The 25,897-nt window shown below is 49.0% G+C and overlaps 2 protein-coding genes across 6 annotated transcripts in view; both read left to right on the top strand.

Moving 5' to 3' along the window:
• R3HDM4 (R3H domain containing 4) overlaps positions 1 to 4,735 on the top strand; it is a 32,592-nt gene extending 27,857 nt beyond the window's left edge. Inside the window, exon 8 of the mRNA XM_084614605.1 lies at positions 1,297 to 4,735. Within this exon, the coding sequence (XP_084470731.1) occupies positions 1,297 to 1,400 (104 nt within the window). The 3' untranslated portion in view covers positions 1,401 to 4,735. The remainder of the gene's footprint in view (positions 1 to 1,296) is intronic.
• A 3,961-nt stretch (positions 4,736 to 8,696) lies between these two features.
• On the top strand, positions 8,697 to 24,240 carry MED16 (mediator complex subunit 16). 5 transcript variants are annotated; one of them, XM_084614286.1, is made up of 15 exons: positions 8,697 to 8,725; positions 10,267 to 10,466; positions 10,775 to 10,882; positions 11,540 to 11,709; positions 12,492 to 12,923; positions 13,262 to 13,367; positions 13,732 to 13,887; positions 15,209 to 15,420; positions 16,014 to 16,220; positions 16,825 to 17,035; positions 17,719 to 17,852; positions 18,560 to 18,752; positions 19,031 to 19,247; positions 20,201 to 20,284; positions 23,586 to 24,240. In XM_084614286.1, exons 2-15 carry the CDS (start codon positions 10,331 to 10,333, stop codon positions 23,710 to 23,712), a joined length of 2,493 nt encoding a protein of 830 aa, XP_084470412.1. In that variant the 5' UTR covers positions 8,697 to 8,725; positions 10,267 to 10,330; the 3' UTR covers positions 23,713 to 24,240. The 5 variants fall into 5 exon arrangements, with proteins under 5 accessions (XP_084470412.1, XP_084470413.1, XP_084470414.1 ...); XM_084614287.1 differs by having other exon boundaries at positions 8,709 to 8,729; XM_084614288.1 differs by lacking the exon at positions 8,697 to 8,725 and adding an exon at positions 8,852 to 8,873.
• Positions 24,241 to 25,897: the final 1,657 nt, after the last annotated feature.

Here is a 25,897-nt window from a genome sequence, read left to right as displayed (position 1 = left end):
CTTGCAACCCACTCGACTGTCCTGGGCTTTGCTTCCCTCCCATTGTGCGTCATTATTCCATGCACCCTCTGGCAAGGCCCAGGGGTGGGGAAAGGAAGGAATCTGTTCCCAAGCTGCAGTACTGATTACAGCTAGCGGGGTGTGCATTAGGGGAGATGGAGTTGGAGTGTGTTGGGTGGCATGTCTGGGCTGGGAACCCCATTCGCTCTGGCATGTTGGCAAGTCAGTGGGAGTTGCTGCTGCTTATACCGGGGCCGAGTTTGGCCCAGAGATTCGACATCCCACCGCAAGGCTGAGCCCTTGGGAGACGTCCTGCCGGCCCTAGAATTGATCTCGCTATCGGCTGCTGCTCTGGGTGAGCCGTTCACTGGGGAGTGAGCATGCTTCCGTCCTTCCACTTGTTCATCGGGAGGTTTGGCTCAGTGGGTTCAAAACAACCAGCTGTTCGCTTGGCCCAGTCAGTCTCTTGTTGCATCAGCCTTTGTCTGCGGCTCCCTTCCAGGCAGCGAGCTGGCCTGGCCACCAGAAGCCAGCAGGAGAGTGTCTGTCTGGAGGGTGTTATGGGCTGGAAGGGCATGCTGCGTGCGGTCTGTGTGTGAAGGGAGCTCACGGGCGAGGCTAACTTTTTGTGTTGGAAATGAGCACATACAAATCCTACTGGGAATACAGCACCTTGCAGCTGGGAGGCACAAGTGGTTTAGCAGCTCAGATGTGGGCCGGGCCAAGCAAATCATATTATCATGCTGTGCCTCAGTTTTCCCATCATTAAAACATGGCTGATTCTACTTGCCTCTCTCTGGGCAGTGCTGTGAGAGGTCATTGTGGGATCTGCAAGCAGGTGTGCTCCTGCCCTGTTCTTAACCCAGTGCATGCAAACATTCCGGATCTGGCCCAAACTTACCTCCTCTTTGGGGCTTGCATTTATCAACTTGGCTGCCCAGCACCCTCAGGCGACTTTGAAAACGTCAACTTTAAGTAACCAAACACAAACCTCAACCCAAGAGTTCTCCTGAGTGTGGCTGTGGCTGGCAGTTTTCTCCAGGCAGGACACCACTGTCGGTGCCTCTGTGTTAGGTGCTCGTCTAGCTTATCCCCCCTGGATCGGAACTAATGAGACCCACCTGGTCTGATCGCTGGGGTGAGTGAGTAGAAGAGCACTTTATCTTTCTGTTTGGTCCCAGAATATGACCCCAGTTGCAGGCCCAAATCCTGTGGTCTTTGCTCTAACTGTGTGAGAGATGGAGGCATGATCTGGCTCCGAAAAAAGAACTCAGATTCCTTCCTCTCTCTGTCCAGGTTCTGACTTTGAAGGGAAACGCCAAATGAAAGTGAGCAACAAACACGGAGTCTTCCTGCCCCCAGAGTTACTGCTGTCCACCTACTTGGAGCAGATGAGCTGATAAGCCTGGAAGATATCCCACTCGGTGCTCTGAAGGCTTCTACGATCCCCAGATCTGCTATCCGTCCACTCAGTCCTCAGCGTACAAATGGGGTGTGTCCCCACCCTCTCCGACGATTCTCTGCACTTGTGCAATGGCCTAACTGGCGGGTGGGTTTGTGTGGAGTGGGTTAGATCGCCATCCCTTGTGCCCTGCTTCAAGACAGGAAGTCTTCCCTTGCCCATCGCTGAAGCTCTGCAGGCATCTCCCGCAGCTGCCACTGTCTCTTCCCCGTGTGGCACAAGCTTGGCAACACGTGGGTGTGACTTCCAGCTTCCTCCCCACCCCTGGGGTGCTCCTGGTTCCACCCAAGCCTTCTCCATACCGCTCCTGGTACCTGGTGGAGGGCACCATCTCTGCTCCTTGCAGGCGGGGGGGTCTGGCAGAGGCCTGCAAGCACCCCCCAGGAGGCCCACTCTGTCCGGAATGGAACCACCTATGGACAGCCCAAAACATCAACCTTTGTCATGCTCAAGTGTCCAACCCCTTCTCAAAGACATGTTCAGGACTGAGGACTCTGCCTCTCTTGAAGCCTTTGCCCTGGATGGGCAGAGTCCTGCGGGTGAGGGTGGTAGGAGCTGACTCCAGGGGTCTCCCCTGCTGCCTGTAGACTGGTGGGAGGTGAGGAAGCATCATCCCTGCAGGATTCCCTCCGAGGGCCCATCGACACTGTCAAATGCATATCAGCTGTTGTTGCAGCACTGTTCCCTCTTGTAGTGTAGATGGGATCTTGATTGTGTCTCTTCTGCCCCCCAAGCCATGTTCCGGATTCAGAATCCAGCCAGGTTCGGGGCGATGGTGAAAGTCCTGTTCTCATAAAATGGAAATGTGCTTTTATTGGTGCTGGGGAACAAGATCGCTCTTGAATAGTGGAGATGGGCCCTTCATCTCAGCCCCTTCGGGCCACATCCTGCCCTCATTTCTCTGACTCACTGGCCTCTTAGCTTGGCAGGGAGACTCCAGGACCTGCTGCAGCTGCCAGATATCACCACACTTATGGTGTGAGACCAGTCTGCCTAGCCCTGCCTTGGGTGTGGCGCTATCTCCCAGCAGTAGCTGCGCTCCCTGGAAGCTCATTTAAACACAAACAGCCTGTCCCTGGGTGCCTCTGGCTTCCCCCGGGGGTGAATTTGGAGCAGTATTTTTGTGACAAAACAGTTTCCTTTCGGTCTTAGCATTTCAGTGGCTCTGACCTTGCCGTTGAGCATCTGAATTGGTCTCCTTCCCCAGCTCAGTAAACACTTCAACAGGAGCCTAAAGCTTCAGCAGTGGCTGAAGTGCTTTGCCGAATCAGGACCTGAATGTCCAGCAGCTGCCTGGAACATATAACTTGTAAATTGCATTTCACAGACCAGGGAGGCAGGGGAAGTGTCTGGGGTCAATTACCACAGACTGCAACAGCCTGCTTTGGCTGGTGCCTAACCCTACTTCCACTCGCCACAGAGCGCTTTACAACATCGCAGGGTCAGCCCTGGATACAATCCAGTGGCATATAGGGGGTGTAGATCCCACCGAATGCATGCATTAGCACTTACCTAGCCTTGGCAAAGGAGGGAAATATCTGTGTGAAAAGCTCAAAGACGTGTCCAAGCAGGACTCAGCGCCCCCCTCCCCTGCTGGCTGCTTGGTTTTGGACTAGGGAGAGCGATCTGTTAGTTCTGACAGAAGCTCAGCGGAGAAGCTGTCCAGGGAGCCAGCCCTGAGTGGGAGTAACTAGCCCATTGTTTAGTGTCTCCGTGTAGATTGGCATTGAGCAAACAGCCCTCTGAAGCCAGATCGCTATTGTTTAAGCTTTGGTACAGTTATCAGTGAGACAGTAACACAAAGGTCTGGCTTTCTCTGCAGTGTGGGGGCCTTTTCTTAATATAATAGTGTGTCATTTATACAGATGTGTGTTGGTGATTGTGGAATCCAAGCCAGGGCCTTAGCAGTCCTGCCGCTCGCAAGCGTGGCTGGGTGGTCAGAGCTGAACATCACAGCTTGGGCCACCTGGGTCTGCCAGGGGTATCTGGCGCGGGGGGATGGCAGGGGGAGTTTTATATCATGGCGCAATTTAAATGGCTCCGTTTCCAGCTCTCTAGTGCTGTAACGAGCCTGTTCGGATATGTGTGGTTTTTAATATGTATACTACGTGTTGGGGTTTTTCATTTGGTGCATATCAAGAGCTGCTCTCACCTGTACATAGCAGCTGGTTTAAAGGGATGGGCGAGGTTTGATTCTCCACCATCCCGCACTGCCTGTGTCTGATCAGCCCTGTGGGGAAACGCTCCTGTGTTGGGATTCTCTGCAGCTGTGAGCAGTAAAGAATCCCGACTGAGGCCCGCGCACTTGTACTCTCTGCACAGGTTCGGGGCTTGATTCTCCTCTCCGCTATAGTGCGGCTCCCTTGGTTTCACTGGAGTTACTCCTGACTTATATGGGTTAGTGACCAGAATTAGGCCCCCGGAGGGCAGGATCAGGCCCCTTTCCCCTCTTCTCGCTGAGCACCAGCGTAGCTCGTGAGTGAGGCTGTACACTGAGTGGGTGGAGAATCGGGCTCCGTTGACATCTCCTCTTCCCTTGTAAACCAGCTGGATGTAAAAAACTTTTTTCAGCAAAACAACCTCTCATCCTACAGTGGAGGACCCTTGATTTGCTTTGGACAGCAAGGCTCTCCTGGGTGTGGGTGGGGGTCTGTTCTAGCTGGACAATGCAGCATAGCGGACCGCAGCCCTTGACCTCCCATGGGTGCACTTTTGTGCGTGTCAAAGCCACGCACTATTCTGGGAGCTGCTCTGGGCAGAAAAGGCAAACTCCTGCCACAGTCCCTGCTCTGCTCTGCCCTGGGGCCTGGCGTCCCCTTCTGCCAGCTCTGCACACTGCCTCTCCAGCCCATGCTCCTGGTCTGGTGAGATGGCGCAAACCAAAGTGATCTTGGCCCGGACAGTGCCTCTGTGCAGCCCAGCACCCGATCAGGACCGTACTGCGGATTGTAACGTGGACATGGATGTTGTGTGTCGTGCTTCCGGGAATGGTTATCAATTTTTCTTTTTAATTGTGTCACTTGTACCTGCCAGCCCTAGCTCTTGCCTCTGTTGAAAGGACCGTCCCCTGTTCTCACCACAGCATTCACCTGCTGTGCCTGAGCAAATCCATGCGTGGACTGGTGACTGTGTGGTGTTGGTAATGCTTTAGCCTGCTGTAAACCAGAGGCCAAAACCGGGGCTTCTGCTGAAAGGGGAAAAAAACGATTCCTTGTGAGCTGACTCAGCTGGGGAAGGTATGTGCACAAGGACAATAAATCATGGTGCTCCGGAGTCATCTGTCTGCTCGTGTGTCGCGTCATAGCGATCGCCCTCTGTCCAAGCCAGGGCTTGAGGGTGGTATTGTTAGCAAGAGGTGTAGGACGCTAAGGGTTTGTCTACACAAGCACTTTTGTCGGTGAAGGGTGTGGAAAAAGCACGTGGTGTGGACAGCGCTGTGTTGGCAGGAGACCCTCGTTGAGGTGTGATTTAATTACGCCGGTGGGAGAGCTTTCTCCCATCAGCCTATATCGGCTACACAGGAGGCCTTACAGCGGTACGGCTGTGCCGCTGTGTGGTCCATAGTGAAGACCTGGCCTAATGGAATATCCCGTCGTGCTCAGACGTGAGGCAATTAACTTGTGAATCATCCTAACTGGAAGAAACTCCAGGGCTTCTGATGTAGCACTGCCAGCTGCCACCACCCGCTGAGTTTAAATCCACTTAGCAGGCTGGGTGTTGTGAAACTGACAGTGATTGAAAATATAATTTACACCTATCTACTATGTATTATGGAGCTTTGTTCTCCATAATAGCTGATTTCTTAAACTGTCAAACACAGACAAAGCAGGGAGGAGGCTGCAGCTTAGATGAAAGGCCGTGGTCGTATCTACGCTAGGGAAGCCTGCAGCCCATCTACCTTCAGCAGCCTTAATTCCAGCCAGTGCTCTCAGCCCCTGGATCCAGGAGCCCCATGTTCATTTGCAAATTGCATTCTAACAAAATAAAGCATCTTTGGCCGGGCACAAGCGCCACTCAGCACCCAGACGAGAAATGGGACAACGGCTCGCTCCACCAGCAGGAACACACGTCTCTGCTTTGTATTTGCCTGTTCTGTACAAGAGCATGGGCGTGAAACCCCCCCATCACCCGCAACCCCCTTGTGTGGCCATATTAATGGAGACGGGGCTGGCAGACTCCCCTGTTCTTGGCAGCAGGGGGCTGGGGGGGAAGAGGAAAAAGTGGGTAGAATCAGAAGCCTGATACAACCTGTGAGTAAGGATCCAAAATCTGAACAGCTTGGTCCAGATCCTCTGCTCTTCTTTCAATCTTCCGTTCTCTTGGGGGGGATGTTATTGTGATCTGCCCCGTCTTCCTCCTTCTGCTGTCTCTTTCAGTCCCTCTTTAGTCAGTCTCTTGTGGCTCTCTCTGCCCACTCTCTTTAGTTCTCCAGCCCCCTCTCTCATCCTTCCATCACTCATGCACCTGCCCCCTTGGATCACTGACAATCACCCTCCATCTAGCCACACATCTGCCCCTTGGGGCCACACGCACACTCCCCAAAACTCCTGGATTCTAGGGAGCCGGGGAGATGCCCGTTCGGTCCCCTCCCCACCCCACCCCACCCCAGCCTAAGCTGAAAGTGGGACCAGGGTCACGGGGCTGGGCTTTGTGCCTTATCTCTCCTGCTTCTGGACAGACGGTGCTGCCTTAGCCCCTTGCAAGCTGCAGTTGAACATGGAAACTCAGGGCAGTTGGGCCCTAATGAGCAGCTTTCTTCACAGGCACACGGGCATTAAAGGCACCAGTCTGATGGAGCCCTGTGGAGCGCTCGCTCTCGCTCTTGCCACTTACTGGCTCCCCAGGCAGCCCTAGGAGGTCTCTAATCGCCACCCATGGCGGAGAAGTGTTACCCCCTGCCGGGGGAAGGCAGGAGCCGGGGAGCGAAGCAAGCTGGCACGGAGGGAGAGCTGTAGGGGGATCACAGTGACTGAGAGGCCTCTGGCCAGCCCAGCTGGCTGGTTCATTCCGGCAGAGCCGAGACTGAGCGTGGAATAGTCATCGCTCTGAAGCCCCCTGCGCGTTCTGACTGGAGCCAGCAGGCTCAACGACTGAGCCCACGGGGCTTCCCAGCACCAGCTGCTCTCTGTCTGGTTTTCTCATCTTGCACTTTTTCATTTGGGGTTTGCAAGTGCATTAGATCGGCCTCCATCTGCCTTTGCTGGACAGGGTGGAGGAGCAGGGGTGATCATGTGGAGGGGGGAAGGGACACAGTGCTTTGTTCCACTTGCCAGGTGCACCATGCACACACATGAAACCAGCTGGCTGCATGCCCCTGGGGGACCAACCCAGCGCCTCAGGTGTGTCCGCAGAGCGCCAGGCCAGAGGAGTGACTTTAAGCCCCCCCAGGGGAGAGAGAACTGTCCCAGAGGCCCTGCTTGGTCACACTGCATCATGCAAAGTGGGAGACAGGGAGCGTCTGTTTGTGCAGCCCCTAGCACCCTGGGGCCCTGGTCCATGACACAGCCTGCCGGCTACTACCACAAGAGAGCTAACAATAATTAAAAGAGGGCTGCCCAGCTGTCAAGAAGCTGAATGCATCCCCAGGTCTCAGGTTGTTTCTTGTTCCCGGGAGTGGGCAGCGTGAAAAGGGAATGGGAACAGGTCAAGGAGCTGGGTAAGTCAGGGTGGTCGCTAGGGGCGGTAATTCTCTGCACCCCCACCATGCCTCCCCAGCTCATGGGAGCCAGGAGGACATGAAACTGCCAATGCCCATGAGAATGGGGTTTGGCACAGATTTCCTCCCCAGCAACAGCAGTGAACGTAGTTGTGTTTGGGAATTTTCTGGTTTGAATGAAGCAGCTGGCAGCGTGTTCTGCAGGTCCCTGAAGTTTCATGTTGAAACCACAGATCCCACCCTGGCACCGGATGGTGGGTGGGTGTTTGCTCAAACCTCAGCATCCCTGATTCACTCCAAAACTCACTCCCCAGCTTGCTTGAACCTCAGCACTCACTTGTGCCGACCTCAAGCCCCCACATGGCTGGCTCCAGACTTGGTCTGGCTGTGGCTTAAAACTTGATCTGGGTTCATTGAACTTCAGGCAAACTTGGTCCAAGTTATGGGGTGTAACAAAATCCCAAGCCAGGCAGGAACTCATGCCAATTAGATTATGGCAGGTCACTTTCCCTAAAGAGAGAGAGCCTGGGGAATTCTGCAAATTTACTTGAGATAGTGAAGTTTTGTTGGATACTGAGATATTGGGGTTTATTTGGGTCTACACAAATAACAAGTTGCTGGGGTTTATTTGCATGGATGCAAATACCAAGATACTAGAGTTATTTGTATGTAACCCAGTAGAAAAAACAGTGGGGTGGATCTGGGTCTATGTATTTGGGGAATGAAGAGTGAGATTGTGGGGTAAGTTTGGGTTATGGGGGAAGCTCAATATGCAAGAGTTGCTTTGGGTTCCTCTCAATAATGAGATTTTTGTGGGGTGGGGCCTTGGACTTTCCCAAAGGCAGAGGGTTTTTCTTGGGGGGGGGGGGGGATATTTGGGCAGCCCCAGCCCCAAATACTAGGGTAATTTGTAAAACCCTGCTGCAGAGGGAGTTAACAGAAATGCCCTAAGGAGAGGTTTCCTTACAAGAGGGGAAGGGCAGGCAAGAAAAATATGGAACGCTTCACGAATTTGCGTGTCATCCTTGCGCAGGGGCCATGCTAATCTTCTCTGTATCGTTCCAATTTTAGTATATGTGCTGCCGAAGCGAGCACAAATTCAAGGTGGACCAGCTCAGTATTTATATCTCTACAAATTTATTTTATTTTCACTGAGGGTGATCTTAGTATGTTGTCAACTATATGTACCTAATTAATATTCTTGTTTACTTAATACATATCATTATTTTATTTCATAATAACCTTTTATTTTCATTAAATCCACTTAAATTTGGCCCTCATCTCAGCTTCTCAGCCGTCTGGCATTATGGGTAGGAATGTATGCAAATTAACAGAGCAGCGCCCTCGGCTGAAGGAGGCCCTCACTCTGGGGCTGTCCTGCGGGATGCCTGAGCGAATTGTCCACAAACGGCTCCGAGACCGCCTCCCGCTCTGACAGAGACGGGCCAGCGGGGCGAGTCGCCTCCTCCCTTTCTTCGGGCTCCGGAGCCGAGCCCTGGCCCTTGGCCGCTCCCTGGGAGCGGAGGTTTGTTCCGGCCCGTTCAGAGGCAGCCCGGGCAGGGGGCCTTTCTGGGCAGGGAGGAGGCGGCGCGCAGGGAGGGGGGGAGGTAGGTGAGTCTCTCCTGCGGGGGAGGGCAGTTACCGCCTCTCTCTAGGGTGGGGGTGGGGTAATTACCCCCCTTCCTGTGTGGGGGGAGGGGTAGTTATTGTCCCTGCCTCTGTGGGGGAAGGGGGTCCCCCCCCATCTTGGAGGAGGTGGGTGGACTCTTCCCCATCCCCATGAATGACTGTGGGGGGGAGGGGATTTCCCAACCCCCTGTATCTTGGTGGCATTGGGGGTGGCCTGGGTGGAAGACCCTGGCTTACCCCACTGTTAGGAGTGAAGGGATCCCAGCGTGGTGCTGTTGATAGGGGCTCCTGGGTGGAGGAGAAATACTGGCAGCCAGCCCCAGTGTAGCCCCTGACAGTGACACCTCTGGGGGACCCCTCTGGGACTCGGGTGACCATCACGGCGCCAAGGTCGCTGATCGCGTACAGAAAAAATACTCTTTTCTGACAGCATCTAAGACTCACCAGCGTTGATCCAAGGCTAGTAACAAGAGGGTAATGTTTCCACTCGAGAGGTAGCACTTGTATACAGGTGGCATATGCGGCTAATGGGGCCGTATTCCCAGGTTAAGAACAGGGACTGTTATACAGAAGCTCAGAGGGAGTTAATTATATCATCCAGTGTGCTTACTGGACCTACATGTCAAGAAAGCTTAAGCCATTTAGGAAGAGACCATCCAGCCCACCATGTTGGCTCTTGTTTTATCTTTTAATCTCACTGTACTTTTCCTTTAAACAGAAGAACTGTTACGTCAGTGGGCTATGGAGATAAGTTGCCCACAACTAAGATGAGCAATATGGCATTTGGATTGGAGAGTTGATATTCTTTTACCTGGGAAGGAGTGGTACAGTGGATAAACTGTATGATCACAGGTTTCAGAGTAGCAGCCATGTTAGTCTGTATTCGCAAAAAGAAGAGGAGTACTTGTGGCTCCTCTTCTTTTTGTATGATTACATTCTCTCCACCTTAGCAGAAAACTTAACCTTTAAATCAGGTGACTGTGGCTGTAAAGATTATGAGCTCCATGGGCTTTTCTTTGCTCTCAGGCTCCCAAGTATGGAGTACCCTCTACTAAGAGAAACTCAAATTAATGGTGTTGAGGATCTGTAATGGTGTTCAGGATTACTGTGTCTGGCTTACATTTAGGGACAAAGGAATGAGCTGTAAAGGTTGGAGGATCTTAGGTGGGAGATCTCAGTAGGAATGAGGACATGGGAGAAAAGAAAGAGTGGCGAGGAAAGGAATTAATGCAAATGGGAGCAGAGGGTACAGCTGTGTCACAGAAGTTAATAGGATTCTTTAAAAGGTGTAAGGTTTAAAACTAGCCATGATGGGAATTCTCCACTCCGGCTGCTCTGACTGATAATGTAAGTCAGTGCATCCTTATTTTCAGTGGGGATTGCACAAAGCAACACATTTCCTTGGGAAAGTGAAAATGGCTGCTGTTTTACAAAGGGGATCTTTGACAATGTACTTGTGGTCCTTTGCGTGTGTGACTGTACAATAGATTCTAGTCCTATTTATTCTTCTCTTTCCTAGGCACAGCAGTCTATGAATAGGCTTGCAACAGGCAAGTGGTGCCTTGGAGGTCTTCCAGGGCATAATGGATTTGGCGTATGTCTGTGAGTGGGAGAAAAGACCTAAAAGCAACCACTGTCCTTCCATCCCACTGGTATGTGCTTGGTCCTGCAGGAACCTGATTGCTTTCACAACAGACCTCAAAAATGAGGAGGAAAAAGGTACAGTTTGTCCCATTCCTGTGGTTTGTGATTCTTATCTGCTCCCCCTCTCAACACCTATTCATGACCCCCAGCTGGAAAAACCCCTGCTCCAGACTAGTCTTGCTGTGGAAAAACGCTCTAATTAGATCTTCACTTCTTCAGAGCAGAGACTTTATTTTTTGGTCTTGTAAAGCAACATATGTTTATGGTCCTATAAAAATAATTAAAGCTCACTAATGTCCTACAGTAAAAAATTGAATTTTTAAAAAATTAAATTAAATTCCACTGCAAATTTTTGAAAGGACTTGGTGTCTCTCCCTGCCTAGATCTTACCCACATGATCCATATCCTGGACACTGAGCATCCATGGGATGTTTATTCCATTAACTCTGGGCACATTGAAATCATCACCTGTTTGGAATGGGATCAGTCAGGTAAGCTTTGCTCTTATAGTTGGTTGGGGTGGTGTTGTGTTTTTTTTTTTGGCTTCATAAAATTGCTCACAGTGTGATGGGGCATATAGTGGGAGTTTATGGAGGTCTTTCTCTTTTGGGTTTCTGCTATCAGAAATCTTTGTATAGTGCCAATCATGTAATATCTGCAGTGTTCAGTTCAGTCAGATCTGCATTGTGAGGTCCATAGTGGATTTCATAGAGGACTGTGCTTCCCGTCCTTCTTGAGTTAGTTATTAGCAATAGACTGGTCTCCTGGGGTAGTTAGGTGCCAGGAGTCACCTCTTGAACTCCAACCTGTAAGAGCTGCAAGGTGCTGAAGGAGGCACTTTTAAAATCCAGCAACAGGTGAGAGCCCTGAATCTGCTGAATCATTGAGGAAATAATCCAACCCAGGTATGATTTCACAGTATCACCAGTACACAGTGGGAACCGGTGCTTAAGATTAAATTGCTGCTTGAATTATGAATTTTCGTCTTATGTTGGTGTGAGTGTAATGTTACTAAACCCTTTTGTCTTGCATCGGGGGGGCCTCTCCCTCCTATGCATTGCTTTGAAGATGCCTGTGGCTGGGTTCCTGGTAATCTCTGTGAGACGTGTTCTGACGTTTCTATTCTTCTTTTGATTGTATTGTATTAGGTTCCAGGCTCCTGTCAGCAGATGCAGATGGACACATCAAGTGCTGGAGTATGACAGATCACCTGGCCAACAGCTGGGAGAACACTGTGGGCAGCATGGTGGAGGGAGATCCAATTGTGGCTCTTTCCTGGTTGCACAATGGGGTGAAGCTAGCACTGCACGTGGAAAAGGTTTGTTCTAGCACTTGCACAGGGAACCTGCAAGGAAGGAACCAGAGAGGAAGGATTATCCAGTGGTTAGGGCAGTAGTCTAAGACTAGGGAGATGTGGGTTCAAATCCCTGCTCCGCCATAGACTTCCTGTATGACCTTGGGCAAGTCACTTAGCCTCTCTGCCGTCTGTACAATGGGGAGAATAGCACTGACCTATCTCACAGGGTGTTGTGAGGATAAATGCCTTCAGAATTGTAAGATGTGCTTTGAAATGGGGACCATATTTATACCATATAGCCTGCTTGATCTGGAATATCTCCCTGATTCCAGAGAAGATCCAGGGGCTTTGGCAAACTTTCCATTCCACAGGACGTCTCATAATACACAAGCCTCACGATACGCTGATGAGAAAAATATTTGTCCCATTTTACAGCTGAAATGCCTTGCGGCTCTTTGCAGCACATGCTTTAAAACACTGTGTGATTTAAGTATTAACCAGTCAGGATGCTTCTACTATGTTGTTAAATAATTTAATTGATAAAATAATACTATTTGCTCAGCCATTTTGCTGTGACAATAATTTATAGATAGATAGATAGATATAGTAAATGAAACAGTGAATTAACACTACTGTGGCTCTTTTGGGTAATGTTGATCGCCGATTTTGCTCCTGTACTACTGAGATCTGAGTATCACTGCTCTAGGCCATGTTGAAGTGATATTAAAAGGAGACTCAGGTAATGGCAGAGTCGTTCAGCCCTAGGATCTAACCGCTCTGTGTATGTTAATCTCCATTCACAGTCCGGAGCATCGAATTTTGGCGAGAAGTTTTCCCGGGTCAAGTTCTCTCCCTCCCTGACTCTGTTTGGTGGGAAGCCTATGGAAGGCTGGATCGCTGTGACCATTAGCGGCCTGGTGACAGTCTCTCTCCTCAAGCCCAACGGGCAAGTGCTAACATCCACGGAGAGCCTGTGCCGTCTGCGGTGCCGTGTCGCCCTGGCGGACATTGCCTTCACGGGTGGGGGAAACATCGTGGTAGCCACCTCAGATGGCAGCAGCACCTCTCCCGTCCAGTTCTACAAGGTCTGCGTCAGCGTAGTGAATGAGAAATGCAAAATTGACACAGAGATTCTGCCCTCCCTTTTCATGCGGTGCACCACAGACCCAGCCCGCAAGGACAAGTATCCGGCAATCACTCACTTGAAATTCCTCGCCAGGGACATGTCAGAGCAGGTGAGCGCCCTCCTCCTATGTTACACTAGTATTCCAAGAGTTAAATGCTTAGGAAAGGGAAGGACCCACTTGATCTATAAACTCCTCCCTACAGCTTTGCTCTTGCACTAACCAGCAGCCCATCTGCTGTTCCAAACTTGGGCTCCCCACCAGCTCTACTAATGCACACATTTTTTGTTTCTCACTTTTTCACCCTGTACTCTGTATTTTCCTATTCTGAATTTCATGCAGACAATTACAGTAGCAAATCTTCCCCCTTCCTTTTGGTCTAGAGGGTGGGCACAAAAGACATGGCTTTGTAGCTGTGCCTGGTTTGAAAATTCCTTTCTGCTTTGAAGGTGCTGCTCTGTGCCTCCAACCAGAACAGCAGCATCGTGGAGTGCTGGTCTCTCCGGAAAGAGGGCTTGCCAGTCAATAACATCTTCCAGCAGATCTCTCCCGTGGGTGAGTTTCAGCAGCTGATGCTCCTCAAAAACAGGAGCATAGCCAAAGAAATATCAAAACCTAGTGTAAACTCTTGACTCAATTATGACTCGAAATCCCATCCTTATTCTTCTGGGCGTTCGGTAATCACCACGAGAAGAGCACTCCATCATGATGGATTTAGAAAAAAAAAACCACAACTTTTTTGTAAAACTAATGAGTCTACAAAAATGCATCCATCTGAGTGAATAAACTCATAATCAATGTTTAATTCCAAGCACGCTGTTGGGGTGGGGGAGAATTCAAGACTGGGATGTCTGTGGCACTTTCTCTGACTTTTTTATGTGAAATTCTGTCGTTTATTTTGTTCGTTTTTTCTGTAAAGTTGGAGACAAGCAGCCGATGATACTGAAATGGCGGATTCTCTCCGCCACCAATGATTTGGATCGCGTTTCAGCTGTGGCTTTGCCGAAACTGCCAATCTCCCTAACCAATACTGATCTGAAAGTGGCCAATGACACCAAATTCTTCCCTGGACTGGGTAAGGAGGCTTCTTTTCTGAACATCTAGCTGCAGATGGAAGTTTTGCTGCCTCTGTTCATCTCACTTATGAACAGAGAGAGCCCCAGCTACTTTGGAGTGTGGTTTGTGTGTTTCTTGATAGAAGATGCCCTGCAGGAATCAAGAAGTCCTTTAAAACTGGACTAAGTTTGTTCCCAGTGGGGATGGGTACATCCACCTAGCGATGGGGAAGAGCTTACACAGGAGGAACTGTTGTAGCTGTCATATGTGCTGGGATGCCTGAGGCCTTCTGTCACTGTATCCCAACTTGAAAGGACTTTCTGCATGTCTACTAGTGAGGACCGAAGAAACCTAGAAAGGTCAGAGCTTCTGTTCTCGGCTGTCCAGGCAGTGCAATTAATGAGGCTGGCGTTGAGGAGGGATACTGGATAGCGGTTAGAGTGGAGGACGAGAGTCAGGATTTCTGGGTTCTTCTCTTGGTTCTGCTACTGTCTTGCTGGGTGAACTTGGGCAAATCACTTAGGGTGTTCAGATACCACAGTGATAGGTGATTACAAGGACCTGATTAGAATAATGTTTGCTTTTCCAAGGTGCTGAGCGCCCATAACTCCCCTATGGAGACAGTGGGAGTAGTAGGTGCTCTGCAAATCAGACCTTTAACCCCCTCCCTGCCTCAGTTTACCCAGCATGTCGTATGTGTGCCAGTCTCTTGGGATACATCTACACTGCAGCTGGGTGTGTAATTTCTAGTTCGGGTAGACATACACGCACTAACTTTGATTGAGGTAGTTTGCTAAAAAGAGCAGTGCAAGTGAGAGGGGCTAGCTACCCCAAGCACGATCCCATCTGAGACCCTAGGTACGTACTCAGGTGGTTAGCCTGCCCTGCTGCCGCAGCTTCACTGCTATTGTGTGTGTACGTCCATCCGCGCTGGAAATCACACCTCCGCTCCAGTGTAGATGTACTCTTAGACTGTAGGCTTTGGGAGGCAGGGCCCATCTTTGCTTTTTGCCTGGTATGGGGCTGGGCGCATCAGTGTTTAACACACAACAGAATGGATGTACTGTGTACCTACCTCCCAGTGGGTGAGACTGACTCTTAATGTTTGCAAGGTGCTTCGGGATCCTCCAGTAGCAGACCCTATAGAAGAGACAAGTATTCTCATTACTGTAAAAATGCAGGGCAGGATGAGGAAGAAAGGCTTGTGGTAGGCTGGAGACCACTGGGCTGTCTTCAGAGCTGCTGTCTGACTTTGTGACAACTGTCTGTGTCTCATTGGGGTGGGATGGGTTACACTCACAGGAATCACTTGCTAAACCCCAGATATTTCTTGTCCTCAGGTCTTGCTTTGGCCTTCCATGATGGTAGCGTCCACATAGTTCATCGCCTGTCCTTGCAGACCATGGCAGTGTTCTATGGTTCTTCCTCTCAGCGCCCAGTGGATGAGCAGGCGATCAAAAGGCAGCGGGCCGCCGGTCCTTTGGTTCATTTCAAAGCCATGCAGCTCTCCTGGACTTCACTGGCCCTGGTTGGGATTGATAACCATGGCAAGGTACTTTGCCTTGTTATGCTAGATGTGGGAAAAGACCTATTTGCTCTTCTAGGCCAGGACAAACTCTGTTCAGTTAGCCAGGGCTCTGCTCTGCTTGCTCTTAACTGGCTCAAGCAGTGAGTCTTCCAGGAGTTACAAGTCCATTTGATCTTGCCAGTAGGCAGCCTCATCCAAGATAGTGCCTGTGTTTTCCCTTTGTTTAACAGAACTGTCTCTCCAGCTCAGTAGTAACTAAAAATTGCTATGGTCAGACATAGAGTCCGTTAACTTGTGTCGAATGAGTTTAATAGGTCTCAGTCCAATTTGCACACCTCTCTCCAGAACTGGCCTCTTGTTGCGAGTTTTATCAAAGACGTTAAGGTCTGAGACTGCCATGGGGACTGAACTGCCCATATCCTGGGAGATTGTCTCCACAGATCATAGCGGAGGTTCATTTGCAGGGTGTAGTGTAGACAAAACTTACTGGAACATGGCTGACACTGTTCTCTGTTGGAGGTTTTGTAGATCTCCTGCCACTTTGATTCCAGGTGTTGTTAGTCCTTTAGAGTGGATGGATCCTCTTGATGTGTGTTCCTTTTCCTTTCTTTCTTCAGCTGAGCATGCTCCGGATCTCTCCCTCCATGGGCCATGTGCTGGACATGAACATGTCTCTCCGCCACTTGCTGTTCCTGCTGGAATACTGCATGGTGACGGGATACGACTGGTGGGATATCCTGCTCCATGTTCAGCCCAACATGGTGCAGAACCTGGTGGAGAAGCTGCATGAGGAGTACATGCGCCAGAATGCAGCCCTGCAGCAGGTGAGGAAACAGCAGAGGAACGCTTGGCACAGTGCCGAGTGTGGACTGGTAGGAGGGGAGTCAAGGAACAGGAGTAGATAAGGGGATGTTAATTTCCAGACTTCACTGGTTTCCAGTGAACTTCCACGGGTTACTTTGACTACTAGGCTACACTGCCTCTCCAAATCTGGTACTTATGTACTGTTGGGGGCTTGGAGTGATTGGGAAGGGCATATGACTCCACCCAGGGTGATTACTATGTAGAGAATTCTTATGCATGAACTTAGCATACTGTCTAGTGTCCAATGAGTTACCCCAGTGATAGAGCATTGCTGGTTTAGGCGTAGCATTTTAAGCGTAAGGTTGATACCACTGTCTTTGCTACTCTGCCTTCAGAGTATTATATTTCAGCAGCTCCTGCCCAGTAGCAGCTCTTGGAGAAACTCTTGGTAGGCTAGTAAAGCCTATTGTTGATGTAAATGGGTACTGTGGCCAGTTGTAGCACACACGGAGAACAGCATTCATTCCTCAGGGTGATGGTTGCTGGGGAGTAGCGGTTTTAAGTAGGCTCATTCTAAATCTGATCTTGTTTCTGTGCCTATCCTTGTGTGTCCCCGTCAAACAGGTTCTCTCCACACGCATTGTTGCCATGAAGGCCTCTCTCTGCAAGCTTTCCTCCAACACTGTTGCACGTGTGTGTGACTATCATGCCAAGCTATTTCTGATCGCCATCAGCTGCACCTTGAAATCGCTGCTCCGCCCGCACTTCCTGAACACTCCAGACAAGAGTCCCGGTGACCGGCTCACCGAGATCTGCTCCAAGATTACGGACATAGGTAGCCGTTTGCATCCCTTGATGCAGCACGGCTGTTTGCCTGGCTGATCAGCTCCCTCCCTTTCTGAATCAGTCCTTTGTTGGGGGTACTTAGATTAGGGTGGACACTCCATGGGGGGAGTGAGTTCCACCCCTTCATGGCTACCAGTCCCAGCAAAAGTTCACTCGCTTGTGAACCTGAGGTGTGTTGGTGGAACCCCAAAAGATGATGGTGTCAAAGACCAGATGCCCACCAATGAAACAGGATAATGTGGACAACTCCATGTAGGCTGTTACAGGCACTGGGCATGAAGGATCCTCAGGGGTGTGTATCTGTTTATACTGCGATAGCAGATAGAGGCTCCAACCAGAGTCAGGCTTGCAGGGCAGAGACTTGCGTCTGAAGAGCTTATGGTCTATTAGACAAGACAGACAAAGGGTGGGAGGAGAAACGGAGGCATAGTGGGGGAAGGGACACGCAGCAGGGCAGTTGGCAGAGATGGGACCAGCACCCAGTCTCCTGTAGCCTTACCCATTGGGCTACACTGCCTTCTATAGGCTGCACTGTTGGGGTAGGTATAAAGTTGCATGCATTTGTAGTCGGTAGCCGGGTTTAAAAGCGAGGAGAGCAGTCTGTTCACAATGCTGGAAACTCCCAGAGCCTCTTTTCTCCCTGTGCTAGGAGCTGTCTTGCTTCCTTTTCAGACATTGACAAAGTGATGATTAACCTGAAGACGGAGGAGTTTGTCCTGGAGATGACTACCCTGCAGTCCCTGCAGCAGCTCATCCAGTGGGTGGGAGACTTTGTGCTCTATCTGCTTGCCAGCCTCCCTAATCAGGTGAGAACTTGTCCTCCATCTTTGGCAGTGTGGTGTGTGGAGGGTAGTGAAAGCCTTCTTTCATTCAATGGCCATGTGCTGTTGGGTTAATCAGTGTGCCCAGTGTCTGCTGTTGTCCTAGAAATGGATTGCGCTGAAGCCAGTGTTAATGTCAAGTGCGTCTTTTTCAGTGTAACTTTTCATCTTGCAGTGTGCTAAAGGAACTTGAGTGTGCAGATCTACACAGAGGAAATAATAACCCTTCTCTAGGGCCTTTCATCTAAGTCTCTGAGTGCTTTCCAAATGTTAATTAAGACTGTCAATAGCATTATTTTCTTCTTACTGAGGGAAAATTATTTACTCAAGATCACTCAGCAAATTAGTGGCAGAGCTAGGAATAGAAACCACAAGTCCTGGTTTTGATCATGCTCATGCCAGCGTAAATCCAGAGTAACTCTGAATGGAGAAGCCACCTGTGTAAGTGAAATCAGAGATGGACGCCAGAACTCCTGATCTTCTGCTCTGTGGGTGCCTACAGCGAGCACAAACGCACATGGCGCTAAACTAACCTCTTGCTATGCTGCAAAATTTAGCAGATGATGACAATAATGGGGGCCATATAAGTACCTTAGCTAGATCACCTGTATGGGAAGTGGTTCCGTTGGGGATGTCTGTGAGCCCAGATCATAAAAGTTTCTCTTCTCTGCCCTTCCTCCTATTCCCTGCAGGGATCCCCTGTGCGGCCAGGGCACAGCTTCCTGCGAGACGGGGCATCACTGGGGATGCTTAGAGAGCTCATGGTGGTGATCCGGATCTGGGGCCTGTTGAAGCCAAGCTGCCTCCCTGTTTACACGGCAACCTCAGATACCCAGGACAGCATGTCCCTACTCTTCAGGCTGTTGACTAAACTCTGGCTGTGCTGTAAGGATTAAAAACTTCCCAGAATTAGAGAGACTCATCCTATCTTGTGCGCAGTGGATGTTCCATATTGTACACAGGAAAAACACTTAGGGATAATGAGGCTCTGGGTAGGTCTGTAGCAATCAGAGGGAGAAAGAGAGGCTACAAGATTAATTGTTTGTTTCCTGAGCTGCCATACTGGGTCGGGGAGGGGGAAACATGCAGGCAACAGCATTTATTGTCCTTTAAGCAAGTAGCATGCTAGAGAAAGTTCTCTCTGTGCTTCGTCTCCCATGCAGGTCGTGACGAAACTCACCCGAGCGAGCCAGACGATACCCTGATTGATGAGTGTTGTCTTCTCCCCAGCCAGTTGCTTATTCCCAATGTAGACTGGTTACCCATCAATAATGGCATTATCAGTAAGCTGCAGAACAAGCAGCTCATAAGGCTGCAGTTCGGGAAGGCCCCTGGACTCATTGGTCACACTGTTTCATCGCAGTTTGATGTCTTTGTCAGGTATGGAAATCTGAAACAAGCAGGTAGTGTGGTTAGAGCAGAGAGGGGACTGAGAATCAGGACTCCCGGATCCTGTTCTCAGCTCTGGAAAGGAGTGTAGTCTAGGGATTACAGTAAAATCGACCAGAAGTCAAAATTGCTATTCCTTTCTTAGGGAGGGGAGTGTTGTCTATTGGTTAGTGTAGGGAACTGAGTTAGGACTCCTGACTCTGCCACAAATTCACTCTGTGACCACAGATGAGTTGCTTGCTCTCTCTGCACCTCAATTTTTCAGTTTCTAAAATGGGTATAGTGTTTTATTGGCACATAGGCTCTAAGGAATCTGAAATGGGAATTCAGAGAATAAAATGTGATGGGAATTAAAAATGCAACACAACCTTACATTGTATCTTTTATCCTGTTAAATCTCACTGTGCTTTGCAGATTGCATGGTCAGGAATCAAGTCAGCCCTCACTAAAATGCAGCCACTTCTGGGGTGGAGCATAGTAGCCATTCTCTGTCAAATTCCATATGTTAGGTTTTAGCAGGGAACTTGGAGGAAAAGATACAGTATTTAGTTGAAACCATGGGGGAATTTAAGTAAGCAGAATATAATTTCTTAAGATGTGGTTTGGCCAGGATATGAGGGTTAAATGCTTCCTGTTTATATAATAGAAATTCACTCGTAGTAAGAAGGCAGCGGTTTGGAAGACTGCGGAATAGTTCATCATAATGGGTAGAAGTGGAACTTTAATCCCTTGAGTGCAGCCCCTTACACTTGGAGAAGGGTTATCACAGTGCCTCATTGGGACATTCCCTCTGGCAGGTGTGTAGTGTCTCAGTTGTCCATAGTTTCATCTTGACCTTGGTTGTCTGGTTCTCAGGCATTCTGTGTAATGAGCCTGCAATCGTGGAAACAGCTTTTACAATTTTTCAGCAGTGTGGTTTTTCTCGCATTTTTCTTCCTATGCAGGGCACCTGGGCAGCCAAAAATTGACCACTTGAGACGGCTTCACTTAGGGGCATATCCAACAGAGGAGTGCAAGTCATGTACCCGGTAAGCTCTGCATGTGTAACTCCTTTAATTCACAGCTGTTTTTATTCAGGGCTTGACAGCTTAAAAGCTGTGCTAGCTTATACACTAATAGATCTGTATTGTTAGCAATTCCATGGTGGTTTTTTCCATGTTAACTACTGTGCACATGACAAAATGTTGCCTTTAATACATGGCTCTTTCTCAGCTTATGTTCATGCCCCCTGATAGTGGAAGGAAGCCAAGACAATCATGGTTATGCTGTTCTCTGACCCTTTCCCCCTGGGATCACTAAGATTCCTAAAGTGCTGATCTAGTCTGAAAACTGTGTAAAATGGCACCATTCTTACTCAATACAACGCTCCCCAGGGTTATTAAAAGTTTTACTGTTCTATGTGTGTGTTTACTGCTTGTTATGCCCTGCAAAGGTAGCCTAGCTGTGGGAGAATGAGCTGGAGTATGTCCCGCTTTTCACATTGTCAGCAGAATTGTTAACTACATTCCAACTGCAAGGCCAAGTTTTGCACTCAGTTACATCTGAAGATAATGTCGCTTTAGGTGCAGGATATAAGGACAGCATTGTTGCACAGGCATAACTGAGGGCAGAACTTGGCCTGCAGGTTATAACTGGTGACTATTCATGAATAGGAAAGATCCCTGGGCTGTGTTTGCATGCTTGGAAGCTGGAGATTCTGTGTACCAGGTTTGGAGTGGATGAAAGGGGATGAATACAGAACCGCACAATGCCATTTTTAGAATCACTTTTCAGAATTGGTCTGCATTTGGAGTCCTTCTGAGCTGCACCTTGTGACAGTTTCCCCCCAGGGTGCCACTTGGAACTGGGGTACCACTGAGCCTGCTGGACCCATCAGCCTGGGTTCCCTTAACACTGTACCTCTGTGCAGCCTGCCAAGCCTTCCCTCAAGCTTCAGACTGCACTTTACCAGCACACACCCAGCGGCAGCTTCACACGGATGCTGCGGTCAGCTCTGCGTGGGAAGGCTCAGCTAAGGAACTGCCCAGTACTCAAGTGCACACCGCCCTCTAGAGGGTAAACCCAAAATTATACCATCTTGTGCTGCACAGAAATCTGTACAGCATAAGATCATGAAATTCACCCTCTCCCTCAGTGTGGAGAGGAATATACATGTCTTTCTACCCCACAGTTATGATTTCCACACACTGGTTTAGACAAAACAAAAATAAATGTGTTAGTCTCTAAGGTGCCCCAAGGACTCCTTCTTGTTTTTGCTGATATAGACTAACATGGCCCCCCTCTGAAACCAAAAAGAAGTTTAACTACAAAAGATAATTTTAAGGGATAGCAAACCGATGAAAGCAGATTAACTAGCAAATAAAATAAACCTGCAATCTAAGCTTAATATACTAAAGAAATTGGATGTGTGTAGTAAATTCTCACCCTAAATGTTGTTTTAGGCAGATTGCAGAGATTCTTGAAGGCAAGCTGCACTTACTTGCAGCTTAAAACTCCAGTTATTCCTTTCACAGGCTAGACGGCCTTCTAGCCTGGGTTCAGCCCTTCTCCCCTAGTTCAGTCTTTTGGCTGCTTAGGTGTTTCCAGCAGTCCTCTTTCTTGGGCTGGGAGTCAGTGAAGAACAAACCACGATGATGTCCCTCCCCTCCCTTAAAATAGTTCTAGCATATAGTGGAAACCCTTTGTCTCCCAGTTTGATTCCCACACCTGGTCAGTGGGAAAAACACTAGGGTTATCATGGAGTCCAGTACCAGGTGACTATAGGGCCACTGCAGCCATGACGGAGGCTGTTTGCAGGGTTCCCAGAAAGGCTTCCTGGTGGGAGATTAGCATCTTCTAAGACATATTGTTCTCCCTAATGGCCTTTCCCAGCCAGTCATTGAGGGCTTGTCTACACTACCAAGTTGTGTTGACAAAACCTATGTAGACACCCAAAAGTCGACAAAACAAAAATCGCCGAAGGGTGTTCACACTCGCTCCCTCTGTTGACAGATCATGTCCACATTGGGGGCACCATCATCGACAGGGTGAGCAATGCACCATGGGTACGTATCCCACAGTGCAGTGTTGTGGGAAGAAAGAGCTGATCGCTGCGCATCTTGGGATTCTCTCCAAGTTCTCCCACAGCCCCCTCAGCTGCCGAGAGCAGCATCCTGAGTAGCTCTGTGAGCTCTCCATGTCGAGAAATGGCAAAGCAGCCCAGCAGTCTGTCCCCTTGCCCCTGCAGCAGCAGGCTGCCTGCTGCTGCCTGCCTAGTGCAGGGCAGACCAGGAGCATGCCAATGATTTGCTCTTTCTTTGTTCCCGAGACAGCACAGCACACAGATACTTCCCGGAGCTTTGAAAGAGGAGGGACGCATGCCTGCAGGGCAGTGGAAATCAAAACACGGAGCAGAGCAATCGGGGCAGGCATTGTGGGATACTGGTGGAAGCCAGTTCTGTGGACAAAACAATCAGCAGTGTCTACACTGGCTCTTTCCCCTCAATAAAGGGAGGGGAAAAGACAAAAGTCTCTCATGGGGTGAAGTTTTTTGTCACCAAAACGGGGTGTTTTTCATGATTAAAAGTCCCGTTGTAGTGTGTATGCTCTTGCTGTTTTGTCACCAAAAGGCAGTTTTTGGTGACAAAACTAGGTAGTGTAGACAAGGCCCTAGACTGGTTGCATTCTGCCTAGTGCGTGTTCCTCAGGTATAAACATACTTGTAATAGATGCATAGGCAATATTCCTAGCTTCAGATACGAAAATGATCCATGCATACAAATAGGAGAATCGTATTTAGTAAATCATAACCTTCCCAATGATATGTCACATGACTTATCTTGTCTAAAATACATCATAATTATGCCATAATCATGTGTATAACAATATTGCTGTGAAGAATATGAGGTGTAGTGTCACACACCTTTCTCTCACTTCTCTCCTAATAATGAGCCTGGATTATGCAATGACAGTGCAGTGAACGACCAGCCATCTGATCAGATGATTAAATTGGTCTTAAATGTTGGCTTTAATAGAAAGTCACCATACCGGAACTCTGAAACATACCAGATTGTTTTCACAAGGCTGGTGTGTTTGCTGCTTTACATATAAATAGCAGCCAGGGGCCATCATCTTGAAGACAGCTTTGTGTTCCTCTGATATCCCCTCTTCATTGGCAATCATTTCCAACACCTTTTCCATTTTCCTTTGATTCTCCCAAACATCACCTGGAAAGGACAAAAAGCTAATTCCCTCCCATGATTTCTCCATCCCAACCTGATCCATAAAGTCCCTCAGTAGTGCCAGCTTGCATTTCAGATGACCCGTTTTCTGTGTTCGTGTCTCTCTCAGATGTGGCTGCGTAACCATGCTGAAATCACCCAACAAAACCACAGCAGTGAAACAGTGGGAGCAGCGTTGGATCAAAAACTGCCTCTGTGGGGGACTTTGGAGGAGAATGCCACTCAGCTACTCATGAAAGCTCTTGCAGGGGGAAAAGGGAACAATGTGCACTAGGTGGGGAAACAACTTAGAGCAGCCTTCCCATTTTAGAAACCTCTGGGAATTCGGACCAGAGTCAGCCGTCTGAAACCTTAAGAAGAGTACACAATGCTCTTCCTTATCTGGCCATCACAAAGGAACCACTCAGTGCTGCCCAAGAGCAGTTAGATACTCATCCTTCTTTGTTTTGCCTGTATTGATTTTGTTTTCTTTGAGCTCTAAGCTGAAAGGAAAAGATAGAATTATCTTTATCTTTATTTTACCCTTTATAAATCACTTTGATCCTCTAGTGAAAGGCTTTTTATCAGTGTAAAGTATCAATATTTTAATGATTGAGAGCATTTCTCCCTGTTTCAGAGGAACAGAGAAAGTGACAGAAGGACATTACTGCCCTGGGATGATACAAGCAGTAGGGGTGTCCTTGAACTAGCAGCTGTATTGTAAATAACGATTCTCTTAATTTTGTACAAAAAGTTTTGGTAAAATCTCTTTAAATCTTCAGAAAGCTCTTTCCTCTTTTATTAAGTGACTAGATTGCCATGTGTAAGAACCTTCAAAGGGAGAAAATACCAGATACTTCAGGGCTCTTTAATCTAGCAGAGAAAGGCCTAAGGAAAACCCATTGGCTGGCTGTTAAAAGCCAGACAAAGTCAATTAAGAAGTAAGGCATGCATTGTTAACAGTGAGGGTGACTAACCATTGAAGCAAACTCTCAAGGAGCCTCCATCTGTTAATGGCTTCACATCAAGACTGGATGCTATTTTGGAACATGCTTTAGTCAAACACAAGTTGCTGGGCTCAATACAGGAGGTTAGTGGGCGAAATTCTTAGCCTGCATATGTTCTAGAGGAGGTCAGACTAGATCTAATCATAGGAGATTAGGATTGGAAGAGACCTCAGGAGGTCATCCAGTCCAACCCCCTGCTCAAAGCAGGACCAACACCAACTAAATCACCCCAGCCAGGGCTTTGTCAAGCTGGGCCTTAAAAACCTCTAAGGATGGAGATTCCACCATCTCCCTAGGGAACCCATTCCAGTGCTTCATCACCCTCCTTGTGAAATAGTGTTTCCTAATATCCAACCTAGACCTCCCCCACTGGCAACTTGAGACCATGGCTCCTTGTTCTGTCATCTGCCACCACTGGGAACAGCCAAGCTCCCTCCTCTTTGGAACCGCCCTCAGGTAGTTGAAGGATGCTATCAAATCCGCCCTCATTCTTCTCTTCTGCAGACTAAACAAGCCCAGTTCCCTCAGCCTCTCCTCATAAGTCATGTGCCTCAGCCCCCTGATAATTTTCGTTGCCCTCTGCTGGACTCTCTCCAATTTGTCCACATCCCTCCTGGAGTGGGGGGCCCAAAACTGGACGCAATACTCCAGATGTGGCCTTACCAGTGCCAAATAGAGGGGAATAATCACTTCCCTCAATCTGCTGGCAATGCTCCTACTAATGAAGCCCAATATGCCATTAGCCTTCTTGGCAACAAGGGCACACTGCTGACTCATATCCAGCTTCTCATCCACTGTAATCCCCAGGTCCTTTTCTGCAGAACTGCTGCTTAGCCAGTGAATCCCCAGCCTGTGGCGGTGCCTGGGATTCTTCGGTCCTAAGTGCGGGACTCTGCACTTGTCCTTGCTGAACCTCATTAGATTTCTTTGGCCCAATCCTCCAATTTGTCTAGGTCACTCTGGACCCTATCCCTACCCTCCAGCATATCTACGTCTCTCCCCAGCTTAGTGTCATCCGCGAACTTGCTGAGGGTGCAATCCATCCCATCATCCAGATCATTAATAAAGATGTTGAACAAAACCGGCCCCAGGACTGACCCCTGGGGCACTCCGCTTGATACCGGCTGCCAGCTAGACATCGAGCTGTTGATCGCTACCCGTTGAGCCCGACAATCTATCCAGTTTTCTATCCACCTTATAGTCCATTCATCTAATCCATATTTTTTTAACTTGCTGGCAAGAATACTGTGGGAGACCATATCCAAAGCTTTGCTAAAGTCAAGATATATCCCCTCCACTGCTTCCCCCATATCCACAGAGCCAGTTATCTCATCACAGAAGGCAATTAGGTTGGTCAGTCATGACTTGCCCTTGGTGAAACTATGTTGACTGTCCCTGATCACCTTCCTCTCCTCCAAGTGCTTCAAAATGGTTT

This window comes from Lepidochelys olivacea (genome assembly GCF_965140295.1).
Source record: "Lepidochelys olivacea isolate rLepOli2 genome assembly, chromosome: 25".
Classification (NCBI taxonomy): domain Eukaryota; kingdom Metazoa; phylum Chordata; order Testudines; family Cheloniidae; genus Lepidochelys; species Lepidochelys olivacea.
Note: the sequence above shows the minus strand (reverse complement) of the source record. Positions and strands in the feature narration are given on the sequence as shown.

What these genes read in the sequence shown, in the direction of transcription:
- MED16 (XM_084614286.1), top strand. Translation starts at nt 10,331, where the DNA reads ATGGATTTGGCGTATGTCTGTGAGTGGGAGAAAAGACCTAAAAGCAAC. An exon ending in CCAGCAGATCTCTCCCGTGG is followed by an intron (nt 13,368 to 13,731) that starts GTGAGTTTCAGC and finishes TTTTCTGTAAAG; the next exon opens with TTGGAGACAAGCAGCCGATG. An exon ending in AGAATGCAGCCCTGCAGCAG is followed by an intron (nt 16,221 to 16,824) that starts GTGAGGAAACAG and finishes CCCGTCAAACAG; the next exon opens with GTTCTCTCCACACGCATTGT.